General features: G+C 42.8%; 1 protein-coding gene across 2 annotated transcripts in view; it reads left to right on the top strand.

Moving 5' to 3' along the window:
• TGFB2 (transforming growth factor, beta 2) overlaps positions 1-18,609 on the top strand; it is a 62,408-nt gene extending 43,799 nt beyond the window's left edge. The window contains exons 3-7 of one of the 2 annotated variants that reach the window (XM_010142825.1): positions 12,794-12,926; positions 13,037-13,147; positions 14,383-14,557; positions 15,090-15,243; positions 17,107-18,609. In XM_010142825.1, the coding sequence (XP_010141127.1) occupies positions 12,794-12,926; positions 13,037-13,147; positions 14,383-14,557; positions 15,090-15,243; positions 17,107-17,265 (732 nt within the window). In that variant the 3' untranslated portion in view covers positions 17,266-18,609. The remainder of the gene's footprint in view (positions 1-12,793; positions 12,927-13,036; positions 13,148-14,382; positions 14,558-15,089; positions 15,244-17,106) is intronic. The other variant, XM_010142824.1, reaches the window with a different exon arrangement.

Raw genomic sequence — 18,609 nt, 5'->3', positions numbered from 1 at the left:
CAGCAGAGGTAGGGAAGAAGGGGCCTTTGCTTGGCTGGGATTTCACCTTATGATGAGAAACAGCTGGAGCTGACTTGAGAGAGCCTGACTTCAGCAAGCTTGTGCCCATGGAAATGACTGATGCCTTCATCCAGGGCAGGTACTTGGGTCCTTTACATAAATAGATAGCTGGTGAGTAAGGCAGTTTCTTTTTTAGGCTGGGTGGGGCATCCTGAGTGAAGTGTTAGGTGAGTAATGAGTGCAGGTTCTTGTAGGATTAGGACTTTTCTCCACCGAGTAACAGGCCAGCCAGAGGCAGCGAGCTCTGAGCGTGTGTTTGTGCCAGGCGTATTTTTGGCATGTTACTTCGCTGCTTTGCCTGTAGAGAGGCAAACTGTCTCTGGAGCATTTCCCTTGCAGAGCACCTATTAAAATGATAAAAGCTGCCAGTTAGTTCCTCTCTCGGCTTTACTTCTTACAAGCCTCTGTAGCCGCCTTCTGCTGGTTGTTTTTTCTCTGCTTTGGTCATATTTATTTCTTGCAATCTTGTATGTAGCTCTCCCCAAACCCTTGTATGGAGGTACTATCTTAGCTCCGTGATAGCCAGTCTGAACTGTGGGGGTTCCTCACCAGAAGCTCTCCTGCAGAACCATTGGAGTCCCCGAGTACTGCTGCATCTCATCTCCATCACAGTGCGTGAGTTCGGCATGCAGTGTTTAACAGGAAAAGCAAAAGCGGAGGGAATTTTGAAAGGAGGGACCCGTGATCCTAATGGGTCCCTTCCAACCTGAGATATTCTATGGTGTATTGTAGGACAGTGCTATAGCAAGCATCCTAATACTTAGTATATGAATTTCAGAGATTAGAAAGGGCAAAACCTAAGGACCTGAAGGTGAGGAAGGATGGGTCGAAGGCATTTATGTCATAGTGATGCTATTCAGGCTGTGTAGTGATAGACTGATTATACAGATAGGGGCAACTAGCAGTGGAGGAAGGTACAAACATGGCAGGTAAAAGGGGAGAATGAGGAAGATGTTTATTTCAGCGGAAGTGGGAGAGGCAAATACGTCCTGTAAGAGCTGCAGAGCTACTGGGGTATCGTTGCCTCCGGCATGAAAAGCCATGCGTGGAGAGTGAGCGTCGCAGAGGAGGTTGCTGGTGGAGTTGGCATGTACAGCCGCCACTCCTCCTCCATGCATAAGCTCTGCTTCCTGTCTTGTGAGGGCTGTGCTGGGCTTGCCAGGGCTGTTGTGCCCAGAAGGAATGAAGCGGTTTTTCATTTTGCATAGGCAACATTTAATTATTAGGGGGTTTTTCCTCCCCCCAAGTTTCGGGTTGCCTAGTGTTTTGCTTTGTTGAGGAGATCTTCTTGATGAGGGTTTTGGAAATTCTTTGCATACCTGCAGTTTCAGGGAACGATTGTTCCCCTGTCCCCTCATCTTTCTCAGTCAAGCAGGAAGAAGGGGCAGAAGACTTTTGCAGAGAGTCAAAGCTCTCTTGTTGTGGTTCACTGGGGAAGTGGCCATCCCTGAACACATGTAAATCTCCTAACTGCTCTCCAAGAGCTCTCTGGTTTAGTCCAGTGGCAGTTTAGTAATACCACTGCACCACTGGTGCAGAAGGGACAATATTACTCTGAAGAACTATTTTGGGAACGGCTCGAGACAGATATGCAGGGTAAATGGAAAAAATAAGCAAGCAGAATATAAATATTTTGTTCTCCTGATTCTTTCTTTGTGTGGTCCTCTGACCTTACAGATCTACCCCTTAAAATCAAAAAGAAATGCAAGACTGCACCTTTTCAGCTAAGCTTTCCTCAGGCTATACTTGGCTCCCTTTTCCAAACCACATCAGAAAGGGACTTTGTGTTTTCCTGCAGCCCTTGTTTGCAGACTCTGGGAAGGCAGTCTGGGGCTGCTTGGCTTGGTAAGCCAGAGCTGTGGCCCCGTGCTCCCAGCCCCTGGCACAGCAGCAGCAGGACCCTGTTCCCATTTCAGAGGTAGGGTTGGAGCAGGGAGCACCCCTTTGTATTTATGCTGGGAGCGAGTGGTTGTGGATCTGTTTGGCAAATCTGCTGCCTCCTGGATTTCTCTGGGCAGTAGGTCCTGGAGATTAAGTCTTGTGGAGGTGCCCTGAATGCGTCCGTGAAGCAAGAGGTAATCCCCAAGGGCAGAAGCAGTTTCTTTAATGTCTGTTTTCACCCAGAATACTTCTCTTGGTATTTAAGGATTAGTCAGCCACATCTGTGTGTTCCTGCACAGATGGGAAGTGCTGTGCATGTATTAAGTAGTCTTAGGATGGAAAACAATACAACTCACAGAAGCTAGAATTAAGTTGCTTTTATAAAGCTTGTATAAAAGCTTCGATCTCTTCTTGGCTCTGGTTAAGTGAAGCTGCAATGAAATTCTTTCAAGGCACTGTCTTTTCTTCTGCCCGAAAGTGAGGGTTAATCTGCTGGTGGTGCTGCTGATCATCAGCACTTTGGAGAGTGGGAAGCCGTAGGGAAGGAAGGAAGCATCATGACCTCAGATGAAGGGAGCACTCTCCCGCACTTCTCCTCCCGCCCTTCCACTGCGCCGCATCCGCTCGATGTGCTTCTCAACATGCACGGAGACTTCAGAAAATATTAAGAGGATAAAGTACTTCTGGGGAAGGGAGGAGGAATAATATTAAACAAACAAGTTTTAGCATCCTCCAGTGGCCCATGCTATGTTTTTAAAGATTTATGCCAAATGCAGGCTTTATTGGAATTTGATCAGATAAAGCTCAGTTGTTATGGGAATGTCTTTGTTCATCAGTTTTCTTGCCTGCTTTGAAGACTTCATCACATCTTTCTTTTATTAAGGTGCTTCTGTATTTATGAATAAAGTCCCTGCACCCTTCAAAAAAAAGTTTGTCTTTTATGAATAAGCATTCCAAAAAATAAATAGGCACCACCACAAAGCTGGATGAGTGGAAACCCTCACAGGGCACAAAGCCGTCGTTCTGAGAGCATTGTGGTATTGTTTTTAAGGTATTTTTATTATGTACAGACGGTCAAACAATAACAAGTAATAATTACTTCCTATGGAAGCAGTGCCATGTTTTGTTAACACATCATAAAGCATCACAAAAAATGCAGCCAAAGTTTTTTTTATCGTCATCATCATTATCTGAGGCTGCTATGGGTGGGGGTACCTGAGAGGCTGCGGATGAGGAGGGCTGCACCACAGGACATATCGGGGCACAGGGTTGGAGCAAACGAAGGGCGCCAGGTTAAAGCCCAGGGGGAACATTAGATTGCCACAAAGAATTTGAAGCAAGCAGACCTGTGGTCTTTCCATGTCAGGGAGGGCCCAGTCCATGCCGAGGGCTCTGGTGGAGCTTGCTCAGCGTCTAGGAAGAACCGTCTGCCCCCCAGACAGTGGTAACCCCATTTCTCTAAGGGCTTCTCTCCCTGATTGGAGGTATGAGGAGGAAGATGCCGTGGAACACATTACCCCATTATGAGTCAGATTTAAATTTAAACCACAGTCGGTTGTTCAAATAGTTTCAATTCAGACAGTGTTTTGTCTTGGTTTTCAGTTAGGGAATACGTTTAGAGCGAGCTACTACAGATTTGGGCCAAATCTCCACGGTGCAAATCTGAGGCAATTTACACTGACTGCAGCAGAGCTGCTCCAGGCTGATCTCCGTGTAATTGGGAGCAGAGGGCCCTTCGCTCTCTTTTCTCGCCAGAAGGTGCTGTCTCTAATGCCATGGAAGAAAATACCCGGAAGTAGGATTTGTGGCTGCAAACTGGCGCAGGATGTCTGTGTTACAGATACCACCTGGGGCGTTTGATTTTAACGGGCTGCCATCGCTGTGACCCACATCTGAAGTAGTCTGTTTGGATCTCAGGTTCACATACTGCTGTTGTGAAACCAGACTCTTTAGATCTGAAAGGTTACAAGGCTGTGTTAAGCAGTAAAGGTACGGTGCTCTTTGAAGCGCCAAACTCTGTGAAGCGTGGACCTAGGATCTTTCTATGTACCAACCTCCTCCTCCTTGCCTGGCTCCCTCAGCAACAGCTCAGGACCAGAGGACATTAATTTGTGGCATATTTCAGTTGAACTGCTGCTTCCTCCCTGTTCCAGAACCCTTTTTTTTTTCTTTTTTTTTTTTCTTCTTTTTTTTCGGTTCGAAATACTATTATCTCTTAAAAAAAAGTCAGTACACCGGAGACCGTGTACAAAAGAGTACCTTTGGCAAATAATCTGTGAGGAGAACTATTTATCGCTGCATCATATTCACTGTGATTTGAGAGCTTATCTTGGATGCAGCCACCTCTTGCCAGGAAAAGAGCAGTTGTTGAAGACAACTTTAAGTATATCATACCCCCGTTAGCTACCGACACGAGCCAGCATGTACTTCCAGCTCAACGCTACCATGCCTAGAACTGTGGGGCACCGAGCTGACAGATTTATTGCTGTTTGCACTGAGTGTACGTTATAGGGAGTGTAGGAATGCAGGACGTGGGTCAGAAACCAGCTGCTCGGTTTGGGTTCCTGCTCTTTGTGCTCCAGGCTGATGGGGTAGCCAAGCCCATGTTACACTGAGACATGGGCAGGTTTTAACCAAGCACCGCAGTGTGGTAGTTTCTGTGCTGAGAAACCTCGGGTCGGATTGCTGGACTTGCATTAGGGAGCCCTTTGGAGGGGGAAGAGCAATATTGCTGTTTTGGGTTGCTGTAGAAAACAGTATGAAGCTTTTTTGGAGAGAAGCCTTAATGAAGAACAACAAGACGCCAGAAGAAAATGGAGGAAGACTGGAGTGGTTTGGGTGGAAGCCTGTAGGTGATGGGAAGACAAAACGCACAAGAAGCATCGTGACTTATGGAGAGGAATGCAGGCAAGAGGAGGGGAAGGCAGAGGAGTCACTTGTGGAAGAAGCCAGGATCTTAGAAGAAGGAGTCAGTCCAAATATTCGGGTAGTAGAGAAAGTTGCCTGCCAAAATGTTGCAGTAAAATGCATGTGAACTTGAGATATGGCTGTCAGGGACAGGACTGAGGAAGAGGAAGAGCTTGGGACACCCGTGCATAATGGGGAGATGAACACAGGAGTATCCTGCAGGATCTAGGGGATTTGGCTAGAAGACAGGAGAACCCACTCTGGTTTTGTTGACTTTGGCTCCTCTTTGTAGATATTTTAATAAAACATAATGTGCCTCTGGCAAGTTAAAGCTAAATGCTAGATAAGTTTACGGGATTTTTTTGTTTTTCTTCATTTTATATAAAATCTTTCTTTAGAGCTATCTTAAAATCTCCTAAATGGCAGGAAATTGCACTCAATATTTCAGAATCTTCCAGAAGAAGGACCGTAGACCCTCCATTCTTGTTTATTGCTTATACAATGCAGAGCCTTCCTGCCTGCTTAAGCATAAATCAGTCTGGACAGCCTCAGGGCTGTATTCCCAACTTACACTGCATGTGTATCTTCAGTGGCAGGAGGAAGGCACTGCTTGGGGAACAAATGGAGAGGAAATCCCTTCTCCGGATCTGTTCTCTTCCTGGAGCTCATCCCCTCACCACAGGGTGATGCAGTGAGTCAGTCACAGTGATTCCATCACATACTTGACTTCCCCTCCCTTTTGACCTGCTTTAGCCGCTTATCTTTTTACCCCCCTCTCACTTCACCTTCTTTTACCTCTAAGCGAGCAGCAGCCAGCACTGTGAGAGAATCCTGCTGCAGCTGTAGCCCATCCAGATATAAAAGGGGTTGGGTTTGTGTGCAATATGTTCTTTTTATTTGCAAGTTTGCATGAAGAACGTGTCTGGCAAGTTCTGAGCAGATGGATCAGAGAGCTATGGGTTTTTTTAAAACTTTGGCAAGTACTCCATACCTTTGTATTCTGGCAGCAGCTCTGCATCTCATATACTAGTCTTGAAAGATTCTGCCCTCGGTTTGAGCCTGATTCGGAGACCTTTGCAATAATGGAAAGGCTTCCATTGATAAGCAGGGGGGCTGTAAAGCCCTTTTAACTCCATAGCACTGAAGGTAGAGTCTGCGAATTACTCTTCTGCAGAAGTGGTTACAAGAAAAGCTTGAAAATTCACGCTGAGAATTTTTGAAAAAATCCACAGTCAGTCCAGTGGATATAAGAAGAAGCTAAGATTTTGATAGCCAGAACATTCCCAATTATCTGGCAAAAGGTACTGTATGGAGGCTTTGCGCTTTACAACAAATATTTCCACATTTCACGTATAATGAGTAAGAAACTGGAGAGGTTTGCAGTAGACTTAAGAGTATGTTTATTCTTGTGTCCAAGATAGGATCAAAAACCTTGAAATCAAGCAAGGGGTGAGAAAGGATTGAGAATTAGCATGGTCATTTTTTAACTTTAAGCTTCAGAAAGGGCTGGTTGAAGGAGACCTTTAAAACCTGGAACCACGCAGCGAGTGAATCTTTTCCTTTGGGCAAATAGTACATAATGACAAATGGAAATGACAAATGGCTCCACATGCAGACCCCGGGAATCTCGTTATCACTGCAGAGGGTTAGGTTGGAGTCCCCTGCAGGTCTCTTCTAGTTCAGAAGAGGTTATCCTAAACAGCAGTTTTCAGCCATGATGTTGTGCATAGCTGAATTTATCTCTGCTCTGATGTTAACCAGCATTAGCACATCATTTACTACCGGATCTCATTGTCTGGGCTTATTTACTTGGAGCTTACAAGTACATGTCAGGTTATTTCCATTATTTTAAAAGGCCCTTGAAGTTCCAATGGAAACCATGGATAATGACTGATAAGTAAGAAAGAGATTAGCGACCCTGCCAAGATGTTGTAATACACAAGAACATCGAAGGAGTACGAAATGACAGAGAAGAAAAGGGAAGGAAGGAAGTTATCGGGGAGCCAACAGCATCTGGAGGGAGGAGATCAGACAGACCAGAATGAATGGAGAGGAAAAACAGATTAATACCAGGTTTTTACAAGATAGTGCCGTATTACTGCTTTTCAGTGATTGCAGAACCCATGCTGGCTGACAGCAGTGACCGTCCCAAGTTCCAGGGCAATACAGCAGACAGGATAAATGTTTTTAAGTGGCCATATGATCTTATTATTGTTTTGAAAGTTCATCAACTTGTTTTACGAAACTGTAAGTCGCCAAAAATATTTCCTAACAGTTGGTGACTGTAGTTCTCAAACCCAGCTATGAAATGCCCTTGATGTTGCTGAAGCATGGCCTTTGATGTGTGCCTGGGGTTGTATTGGCTACAGCAGATGTATGTCATCGATGCGTCAGCCTCTGTATCATCACTGCTGAGCCATGTTCATTTTTGGTTGGATTGTTTGCTTGCTGGGAGGTGATGAATTTATTAGCCAAAACTATTCCACTGTAAATTATACTTACTTGTCATTTTCCTATTCTTCTGCATCTGATGGTGGTAACTATAGAAAACTAGAAGTAGTTGTTGGCCAGACTGTCAGCTCTGAAATAAACTAAGCAAGTTGCTGTTCTGGAGCTCCAGTGATTTGAAAGAACCAGTGTGTCTCTGTCAAATTTTTTCCTTTTATGTGTGTAATGAGTCATGAAGAGGGGCCATTCTGGCGTCTGCTCTCAGTGGTTTTTATCTAGAATACATACTCCAGTGTGTTCATTCAGTTATCCCCTGCTTCAGCTGCCTGTATATATGAGAAGGGGAGTAGGCAAGGGAAAATTTGAGCAAAATAATTACGTTTCTATTAACAGAGGCTTGGGTTTTGGAGGTTTTTTGGGTTTGTTTTTGAACCAGTATAATTACACTGACGCCGATTTCTGCTGCTCTGCTTATCTCAGCCTCTGATATGCTCCAATTTTTAAAGAAGCCATGTTTCTGCTAACGCTGCAAGCATCCTGCTTTGTTTGTTATGATGAATTATATAGTGTTCTCAGTGTACTTTACAGTTTATAAAATACAGACTAAGACAATCCTTGGCCTTATTTTTATACTCAGAACTGTGTGACAGTTACTTGAGAGAATAAACATGTGTGCATATAAATAAACAGTTTAATCCTCCAGTATTTTAACGAAGATTTCAGCTACTTGATACTTTATATATATATATCTCAGTTAATGCTCTCCAGTTGTTCTGAAAAATAAGCATAGCAGGTGGCAGAAGTAGTTCAGAGATCAGTATTTTCTGGAAACTCACTTGTCATTCTTCTGAAAACAGTTTGTGACAAAACTAAAGGTTTTCACCGCTGAATGCCCTCCTGATGACAATTTGGAATACGCTTCCAAGGTAGCATCATGGTCACGTAATGGACAAGGAGGAGCACAGACAAATCCCTGCCAGCAGAGCAGAGGGTCTCCCTCTGAAGACCGAGCAGAACGCTTGTGCAGAACCAATGAAGAGTAGATTTTAACAGGGGTTTTAAATGCCAGAAATCTGGCAGGCCTGATGAGGGTGGCATGTAAGTGCTGTCATCACCGAGATCCCCGGCTGGGCTTCCTAAACATGTGTAGCCATACAAGCAAGAGCAGTGCTTTCTTGGCATTGGGCTGCTTCATGAGCCCTTTCCTGCAATTAACTGCATTATTCTTGTATTTACATGGGCATTAGCTGCACGTTTGTGATATCTAGAGATTCTCTGTGGGTATTTGTAAGGTGATTTTTTTTTTCCCCAGGTGTTTTCAAGAAGGATTAGAATAGAAAAAGAAATGATGAGGGGAAGGTTAGCAGTGCTCATAGGAAAAGACAGCAGGGCTTAAGTGTACTTTCTCAAGAAGAGATTAACAAGCATTTTGTCTAAGTACTTGATTTCCTGTGAAAGGGAAGAATCCTGTACAAAAAGTGGGTAGGCAAAACTAAATTGTTCTTAGAATTTAGAGCATTGGTGCAGAATGAAAATTACTTTGCATACTGGCCTAGAAGACTGCTGGATAACCTTTTGCTAACACTTCTACCTATTCAGCTCACCCCGTGTGCGTGTGCTCCTGTGCAAAGCTTTATTAGGAAAGGCGGTGTGGCATTATCACTCCGTTGAAAGCGAGACCAAATAAACAGTTCTACCCAGAAGACCATCCCCACGTTCAGAAGCTGCAGAGATTTTGCACAACCTGAATTTTGAGTTTGTTGATTTTCATCCCTCGTTCCCATGTGTGCGAAGGTGTGCGTGCTCACACCTGCACGCGCGCAGTTCTTGTGCATCATCAGCTCCTTGAGCAGGCAGGTGTTTAAATGCGTGGCTCATACGTGAGGGAGTTGAGGTTGTGTACGTGGAAACTCTCTGCTGCTCATGCAAGGGACTGAATCTGTCATCTCCACATACAGGTGGTGATGCATCTGCATCGTGACTCAAAGACATACCAAACTCTTTCTGCCTCTTTAAGAGGGAGTGTTAGGACAAGGTGCCCGAATGAAACGAGAAAGTCTTCCTTCCCTCCTGTGGGTTTTCTTTTTTTCCTTCTGTTAATATTAGAGCACTGAAAACTCCTTCGCACGCAGGCCAACCTTTGAGGCCATCGCTTAGCTCCTGCAGATACAAGTCGTGCAGCGGCGTTACTGATAACAGTGTTTAACGTGGTTGCAGTGGGCTAAACATGAAGGTAAGGTGGTGTTTATAGGCAAGGCAAAGCAATGTTTATAAGTAAAGGGGGTATCTCTACTAAGGGTAGTTGGAAGAAGTAGAGAAGATTTCAAGCACAAAAACTGCAAGGCACAGAAAAGGCTTTTTTTTTTTTTCCAAGTTGCAAGTTTTACTAGTTTTTTAAACTAGTTGATCTAGTAGGAAGAAATTATTGGAAATACTGAAAGAGAAGTTTTTTCAATGGGCATATAGGCTTGGGGGTGTATGGGAAGAAAAAGGTGTGTTGTTGGTGGGGAAGGTAAGACCAGAGATGTAGTGCAAGGTACAAAGCAGCAAGCTGAGAGGGGAAAATGGCAGAGAAAAACTATGATGCTTATCTCATGTAAAAATTTCTGGAAGACTCATTCGAAGAACATAGTGTAGTTGTAAAAATTTCTGATAGGTTCCTACAAAGAGGCCCCTTTGCTTACCCCCATGTAGAGTGCAGTTGTTTCAGTGTGGTGGAATCAAAATGCAGTGTAGGAAAAGAAGTGAAGACTCCTTCATCAGGTTATTTTGTGGGAGGATGTGGACTCTGAGGATCCAGCAGAGAGTTTTATCATCCATTAGCTTTCCACACTTGCAATGGTGTAACAGAAAAAGAAGGAAAAAATGGAAATGGTAAGGCTAGATCATTCTTGCTTACAAGCAGTCAGGTTGTTAAGATCATACACCACCCTAACACTGTAAAGATACTTAGTGGGCCCAGGGGAAGGAGGTTGAAGCAGACATGCTAATTTCACTGAAATTAGCTCATCACACTTCACAACCTTTTGCTTAAGAACTGCTAGTGCTTGTTTAACCTATGATGTCAACTGCGGAAATGATGCCACACTTAGTCTGTAACTTTTTGGCTCATTCTTCATTATTTTCTTCCTGAACATGCAGCATAAACAACAAGGAGCGAAGCCTGACTTTCTAATATCATAGCTACCATCATATGGATAATATTTAGCTCTTTTAATCCACAGTGTCCATCCTGTCCCACAGTGTCCTGTAGTTTTGAAACCTGTAGATGCTTTTCTTGTCATTCAGTTCATTGGTGAGGATGGATGTTCTTGGTACCATTGGATACTCGTAGTGATGGTTTCCTGTACTTTTACCAATGCCTTTCATGCCAGGTACACACTGCCAGCCCTCGGCTTTGTCTTTTGGTAGCAATGGTGTCGGGATACAGACATTTTATTTTGGATACCATTGCACAGCTAAGGCTTCAGAACATATCTAAGACCAATTATAGTTAAAATCAGTAGATTGCTTTTGGCACATTACCTACTTTTAGATCCTTACATCACCGCCAAAACTGAGGTATGCAGTTTCTGGAGTCTTTGAAAAGATATGACTGTGCAGAAAGGAAGACAAATGAGCCAAGTTCTTGTGTCCCATTTGCCTCACACACACACACACACACACACACACACACACACACACACACACACACACACACACACACACACACACACACACACCCCCCCCGCCCCAACGCATCTTTGCAGAATGACAGCTGCATTACATCCTCAGAAACACTTGAGTTGACCTGATAAAGACCAAAGGGAAGGCAAAGTTATATTTGTACTGCTCTGGGACTTTCCCAGCATTGATTACTGATTCTCTCATCCCTCTGGCACTTCTGAGCAATGGTAGTCCCCTTGCTGCTGCCAGACTCTCTGTAAACAGTTGTTCAAACACTTTGTTTGAAGGTTGCCTCATAAAAAGGAGTCCCAGTGTTCAATGTTTGAGTGCCCTCAGTTTCTACTGGAGAACTCAGCATTGCCTACTAGGGGCACTTAGTAATTTTCTGGACTCGGACCAACATCTCATGTCTTTTTGCTAAAGTGTTGTTCAGAAAGAAGGCAAAGAGCTTGTCATGCTGCTGTTCTCCTCATAAAACAAATATTAATGTGGGAGCTGCACTGTTGGCCTTTGAGAGGTCCAGCATTCCCTTGAAATAAATAGAGAGACTCTACACGTTGTACAGAATCTGGCCTTGTCAAGCCTGCTCTTCTATTTCGTTACGAAAAGCCTAATTTTATCACAGTGACATAATTTCACACTTCTTTTGAAATGTTTTCTTTTTATGTATATTATGCAGTTTCACCGTTGTTTTATTCCAGCAGCATTTTTTAGATGTCAGGTTGGTCCAGGCTGAAAAAACAGGAAGAAACAATGAGACATTGTCAGTTATTCACTTGGAGATGGACTTGGATGGATAAAGAGAGGAAGAACCCGGGGAAGTCATACAGCTGGCGTGCCATAAGTTACAAAGTGATGTTATCGCGTGGTGTCTTGATTAGAGGTGGCAAGGTGGCATGGCATTCCGGCTTCCTGCATCGCAAAACTACCAATACAGCAATAACCAGAAAACCAGAAACCTGTTAGCAGGCAGAAGTCCAGTTGTTTTCATCCCAGAGTTAGGGTAAACAGCAGCAGGCTGTGCTTGTATGTGGGAAGGCACTCGGTGAATTGTTTACAGAGGAGGAAGACTGGGCACTTGAAATTGTAGGCATGCGGTGCTGTGTCTTGAAAGGGAGGGGCTGGGCTTCTCTTGTACAGGTGTGGTTTTTATTGCATGCTCGGTAGCAAGCTTTGCTGAAACTTCTGACACAAATACAAGTACAGCTGCCATCAAAGTCTGGGTGGAAGCAGCATCGCCTGTAGCACAAATCCGTGTGTGGCCCCGATTCACAGCAGGCTGTCTCTGCGTGAACCAGGTTACCTGTATGGACAATAACTCTATTTTTTTCGGTTTAATGTATAACTAGTACCTGAAGTCAGGGGGAAGGTTGAAAGCGTGAATAAGGCAATACCACACAGATTAGTTAAGGGTGAGCAATATAGTGTCTTCAGTGTACAGGCTTTAGGTAACACCTGATACTGTGATCTAAGCACTGTAAGTGCTACTGAAGGGGGTAAAAGAGCCTCTCTCGATATTCCGGTGACTGTGATCTCTTGACCAGTTGTGTTACAGGACGAGTGTTCAGGGCAGTCTTTCTGTATAATGTCTCTTAGGAACAAATATGCGAAGAGAGCATAAGCTGATTTCATTAGGGTGTTTTTATGTCGCCTTCCTCTCCCCACCATGTTTCAGGACATTATTTCTGAAAGCATGCCTGAATGTACACCTGTTGTATAGAGGTTTGAGCTGTAGTAGTTTCTTCTGCTATTTTATAATCTTGGTAGTCCATTTTAATGAAAACCAGGTAAACATTAACCTGTAGACAATCATATTTGTTGTTTCTTGCAGGTTCTAAAATCTAAAGAACTATCATCACCAGGACAGCGCTACATTGACAGCAAAGTAGTTAAAACAAGAGCTGAAGGAGAATGGTTGTCTTTTGATGTCACTGAGGCTGTACATGAGTGGCTCCATCACAGAGGTGACAAGAAGCTCTCTTTGCCTTCACTCCTGCCCCAACTGCTCCTCCTTTAAGTCAGAGTATTTCGGGGTCATTCCATGTGTAAAAATGCTTACTTTTATGTTTTGCAGACAGGAACCTTGGATTTAAGATAAGCTTACATTGTCCGTGCTGCACCTTTGTGCCTTCCAATAATTATATCATCCCAAATAAAAGTGAGGAGCTTGAAGCAAGATTTGCAGGTAACAAAGGAAAAAATACTTTTTAAAATGTTCTGGTACTAACTAATTGAGAAGGGAAACAAAGGGCTGTTACTGCCTCTCTAAATAGCAGTCAACTGATTGAAAACGTGCTCATTTGAGACTCTTGATTCTCAGGTGGTAGGAAATAGTATTGAAGGCACAAAAAGCTATGTCAGATGAACTATTGTAAAACCAGATGGCACGAATAAGCCAAATAAGCTATTTAAGTATATCACGATTTGGTTCATTTGTTTTCCAAGGATTTGGCTATATTCCTTGTCATTCCTAACCATTGTTTCACTGTGTTGGAATTTTTTTTCTAAGCAAATACGTATACTGTACACGTGATTAAAGCAGTTGTGTGTGTTCAAAGAATTGTAAGTGTGATATTTGGTCGCTGTAATTGCAAATGTTACCGAAAGAAAAGTGTATTTTTTTATAGTGTTATCTGGTTCAGGAGGTTAATTTTCAAGAGGGTCTTAGGAACAGGCATAACATGAGCTGTTGAGGCTCCTAGGAAAGGCTAATACCTTGACTCTTTGGTTTGTGCCGTTGCCATGATAAGAAGCTAGTTAAGGCGGTTCAAGAGAAAACACAAAATGTGAGGTCATCGATTGCCACTTCAAGAAGAAACACTTTGTTCAATGTCATTGCCATGCCCATACAAAAGAAGGGGATAGAATAACTGACTTTCTGTGAAAAATTAGCAGATTTTAAATAAACTGCCAATGGGAGACAGAGAATTTACAAGCATCAGAAGTAAATGTGATAGAAAAAAGTAGTGGAATGAAAATAAGCCGTGGGAAATGTAGGTGAAGTATCCAGAGCAGCTTTAACGGTGTTACAAGGTTTTAAAAGGTACATAGCTGTTAAAAGATGGGAATACTGCCCTAAGTGAAGTGACAAAAGCATCTGCTCTGGGCATTCAAAACTAAGCAGTGCAGATGCAGTGACTGAAATAATCTTTTCTGCTACTCATTTCAACAGTTCTGGTAAATGTTCTGAAATGCCGTTAAATGGTTGTGAATGTGGGAGGGCCGATACAATAGGTAACATGAAAAATGTGAATATCTTAGGGAACTTGGGTTGAAATTTGCCCCCACTTCCCCAGTAAACATGCTCAGCTGACACCATCATTGCCCAGTTTCTGAGAGATTTTTTTTTAAAGAGATGGTTTATTTAATTTGTGAAGAAAAAGCAACACAATGTTTATCACCAAAATGTATTTTTTAAAGGTATTGATGACTACACATATTCCAGTGGTGATGTGAAAGCTTTAAAGTCCAATAGGAAAAAATACAGTGGGAAGACCCCACATCTCCTGCTAATGTTATTACCCTCCTACAGACTTGAGTCGCAACAGCCCAGTCGGCGGAAGAAGCGTGCTCTAGATGCTGCCTATTGTTTTAGGTAACTATGCGTCCGTATTTGGTGTACTTACCTCGTAATACAGCCTGTGAGGGGTACTGCTTGTCATGTTTCTTTACGGTTGACATTTCTGCATGCAGCAGGTATCTGCCCAGTTGTCTCCGATTCTGCAGAGACAGTGGCAGATGAGGAAGGTCGTGGCTTTAGAAAGCAGAAGCTGAGTTCCATCTGGGATGATTCCCAGACCCATCAGCCCCCTAATGACAGATAAATTATTAAATTATTACCTCTGCTGTGCTCACCTACTCAGCGAGGCCACGCGGTAGGACATGGAGAAACTACTTGCTAGCCCTCCAGGGAAACCGTTAGCTTTGTCTGTATAAGCAAGTCCTGCCATGTCTGAGCATCTGATTTCAGTTATAGTATAAGCTACTATTGATGTGTTTTGGTTGTGAGTTTTTGGGACTTGGCTTTGCCTGCCTGTAAAGCATCACTCAGGGAGCAAGCAAGTGGATTATTTTTATTCCCTGTGCTGTCTTTTTTACAACCAATGTGTTTGTATTTTATTTCCCAGGAACGTGCAGGATAATTGCTGTCTGCGTCCACTTTATATTGACTTCAAGAGGGATCTTGGCTGGAAATGGATTCATGAACCTAAAGGATATCATGCTAATTTCTGTGCAGGAGCCTGCCCGTATTTATGGAGCTCAGATACTCAGCACAGCAGAGTAAGTAATGATTTTGATAATTTTCAGCTTCTATTTTATAACCGCGGGGCGAGATACGTTTCTAGGACTGCTATCAGCACCAATACCCAGAATGTGTATTTATTATCTCAAGAACTAAGGGTGATGAGGCCTTACGGAGGGACTCGCACATGTGTAGAAGCAGTAGGAATGTACTGACCCAGAGATTTTTTTTTTTTTTAGTGGTATACGGGTGGATTGAATGCTCTTTGTGAGTATAAGCTTGAGGTAGCTTGGGGAGGCTGCCTGGGAAGGGACCTTTCATTACAGAGCATGGGTGGAAGATGGAACCAAGGAGGCTGGTCAGCAAAGGCACTGAGGGAGGCACTCTCAGAGTAACAAAAAGGCTGAGTCATACCACCTGATTGTCACCTACTTTTATGACCTGCCATTTCTCATTGTTGCTGGTAGCTACCGTGCTGAATTTCAGGAAAAATGTACTGATAAATGTGTTTCTTTTACTTCAAAAGATGTATTCGTTCTTGTACTTTGAAAATTTATATGCGGAGGAGGAATCTGGTGTCCAGGACACTGAAGAACCAATAGTCGTCTGAGATGGGACTTTTTATTTTAGGGATTAGATGTGGTATTTTAGGCAGCTGCCTTAGGATGAGTAGTATTCTGCTGTGAAGTGCTTATTTCTCTCAACTGTCAATAAGGATGTCTAGACAGTAAAACGCAAGAGGCAGATGCTTGCGTCGCAGTTGTCATAAAATAAGAATTTCCCCCTCGGGTCCATACTAAGATGGATGTCTCCCCTTTTTCAAGCCTTCATTAAAATATCAGATCGATGTCAGCCCGCAGGGAGAACTCTTCATGTCCGGGGGCAGTTTGCTTTCCCTTTGTTCCATAAAGCCGTGACAGGCTGTTCTTCCTGATCTTACAGACCCAGCTCTAGAGATCCTTTGTAGCTGTCACTGGCTGTGGCATTGTGCTATCATCAGTGTCAGCAAGCAGAGGTGTAAAAATAAGGTCAGTATGTTTCCGTGCTGGTGTGGAGTAGTAGTGTACAAACTTTGGAGCAGCCCTTGTTTTTAAAGGAAAGAGGAAGAATAACTGTCATGGTCACAAATATGTGGTTTGGATAGTTGCCGAAGGAGTCCGAAGTTGCTTAATAAAGTCGTTAGTGTTGCTGACCTGAACAGATCTTCTGTTTCTCTAAGCTGCAAATGTTGTGTTGAAGTTCTAGGAAAAGGTCACTTGGTGTTTGGCTAACACATTAATGGCATCCTCAGAAATACCTATGCATCATCAGCGGGTAACCCGACATACTCCCCTTGCAGAGAACCATGCATATGACTCCAACGTGACAGAAAGCACCAGCGCTGCGAGCTTCACTGCAGCTGATGCTCAACAGGAGAGACTGCAGCTCGAATCTTGGTGCTTATAGGGTGGCGTTAATGCACTGAGTAAAACGTAGCCAGAGAGGAGAAGCAGCGGAGTGCTTCTGCTCTGAAGGGCTCTCTTCCCCTTTTGGCACGCTTGTGAAGGCAAAATCCTGTAGCAGCCAACAGCAATCTGAAGACACAGATAAAAACTTTTCAGTGTCTTCTTTCCATATCAGTATTGATCCAAAGGGCTGCACTTTCAAGGCAGGCTCCAGGCACTTACCTGTTCGGAGGTTCAAGACTGTATGGATAAAACCTTGAGAAACTCAGGCAGATTGTGACACCGGGTTGAACTGGAGGAGCACAAAAAACATTAAAACCCAGGAATCCATCCCGCCTGCAGTGGGCTTTCTCTCAAGAGCTGTGGGAGGAAGCAATGCAGAAAGGAATTTGCTCTGCAGTGGCAGGAAGGCAGAGGTAGCTGTCTTAATCTCTCTTTTTTCCTTTCTCCTTCTAGGTACTCAGCTTGTATAACACCATAAATCCAGAAGCTTCTGCCTCTCCGTGCTGCGTGTCCCAGGATTTGGAACCCCTCACCATCCTCTACTACATTGGCAAAACACCCAAAATCGAACAGCTGTCCAACATGATCGTAAAGTCTTGCAAGTGCAGCTAAAGGATACCCCTGAAAGAGCATGACATGTGCATTAAAAAACTAACCAAGGAAAAAAAGAGAGAGCGAGAAGGAAAGAAAGAAAAAATGAAAACCCAGGCTCATCAGTGTGAAAAGAAAAAAAAAAAAGAAGAAAAAAAAGCGGTACTAGTCTGAACTGTTTGAAAGTTTGGTTTTTTGTTGTTTTTTTTTTTTAAACTGGCATCTGAAGCAAAACATTGAAGGCCTTTATCCTACATTTCACCTACACATAGTGTGAGATAGACGAGAAGCAGTCAAAGAAAAAAAAAACCTTTTAAAAAATAAACACTGGAAGAAATTTGTTAGTGATACTATGTGAAAGGAAAAAAACAGGAAAATCCCATGAAGTGGAGTTGCTGTATCTGTCCCGTGCCTTACTTGATCTCTCTGTATTTTTACGCAATAGGCATCCTACCCATTCCTCTTAGTTGTAGAGTTAACAGTGCATTATTTATTTGTGTGTAAAAACTATCAAATGAACATTTCCGTATCGCCATTGGAAAAAAGAAAACCAGCCAATGTGGACAAAGTGGAGACCAAATAAGCTGCCAGAAAGACATGTAAAGCCTAAAGGAACACAAGCTCAAAAGAATCAGAAAAGTAATGGTTAGTTTAGTTTGATGAAAATAGAAATCAGTTATTACATTATTGAGAAACTCTGCCTTTAAAATACCTTATTTTTCATGCCAGCTGCCTAGAGAGGCTTCTTGTAAGGTCTCAAACCCTTGTTTTAAATACTGAATAATTTACTAATAAAGGACACTCTGTTTCAGTCTCAAAGACAAGTCTATAAGATTTTTTTTTTTTTTTACTGTAAATGATTTAAAATGTCAGTTTAGTAAACCAGTGAAATATTTAACTTGTACTGGTCTAATCTTCAGACCTTAATATGTTGCTGTATAGCTATGCTATGGGATGTTTTTGTTCTTTTGGTATATGTAACCATACCTAGAGTATTACAATAGGTGGGTAGTAAAAGCCAGCTTAATTGGAAACATATCTGTAGATCTCTATTTGTAAACTATTAAAAAATTAAGTACTTTATGTGTAATGTGTAAATTTTCACCATATTTTTGTACTCTGTAATACTGTCAGCTCTCATGAGTTTGAATTTGAATTTGGGGCTCTTTTTGATCACTCAGAATCATGTGTTTCCCTCTAGCTGGCCAGTATGAGTAGAGTCCCTATATTTTGACTTGCACTACAAATACATGTTTTATAATAATTGCTCTACATGTGCTTTGTGTATTGTTCATCATTATGACATAAGCTACCTGACTCCATTTGTTTTTCTGTTTTATAAAAAGGATGGATTAAAGCGATCTC

Source organism: Buceros rhinoceros, unplaced genomic scaffold, assembly GCF_000710305.1.
Source record: "Buceros rhinoceros silvestris isolate BGI_N320 unplaced genomic scaffold, ASM71030v1 scaffold15179, whole genome shotgun sequence".
In the NCBI taxonomy this organism is placed as follows: domain Eukaryota; kingdom Metazoa; phylum Chordata; class Aves; order Bucerotiformes; family Bucerotidae; genus Buceros; species Buceros rhinoceros.
The sequence above is the reverse complement of the archived record's forward strand: the minus strand, read 5'-3'. Positions and strand labels throughout refer to the sequence as shown.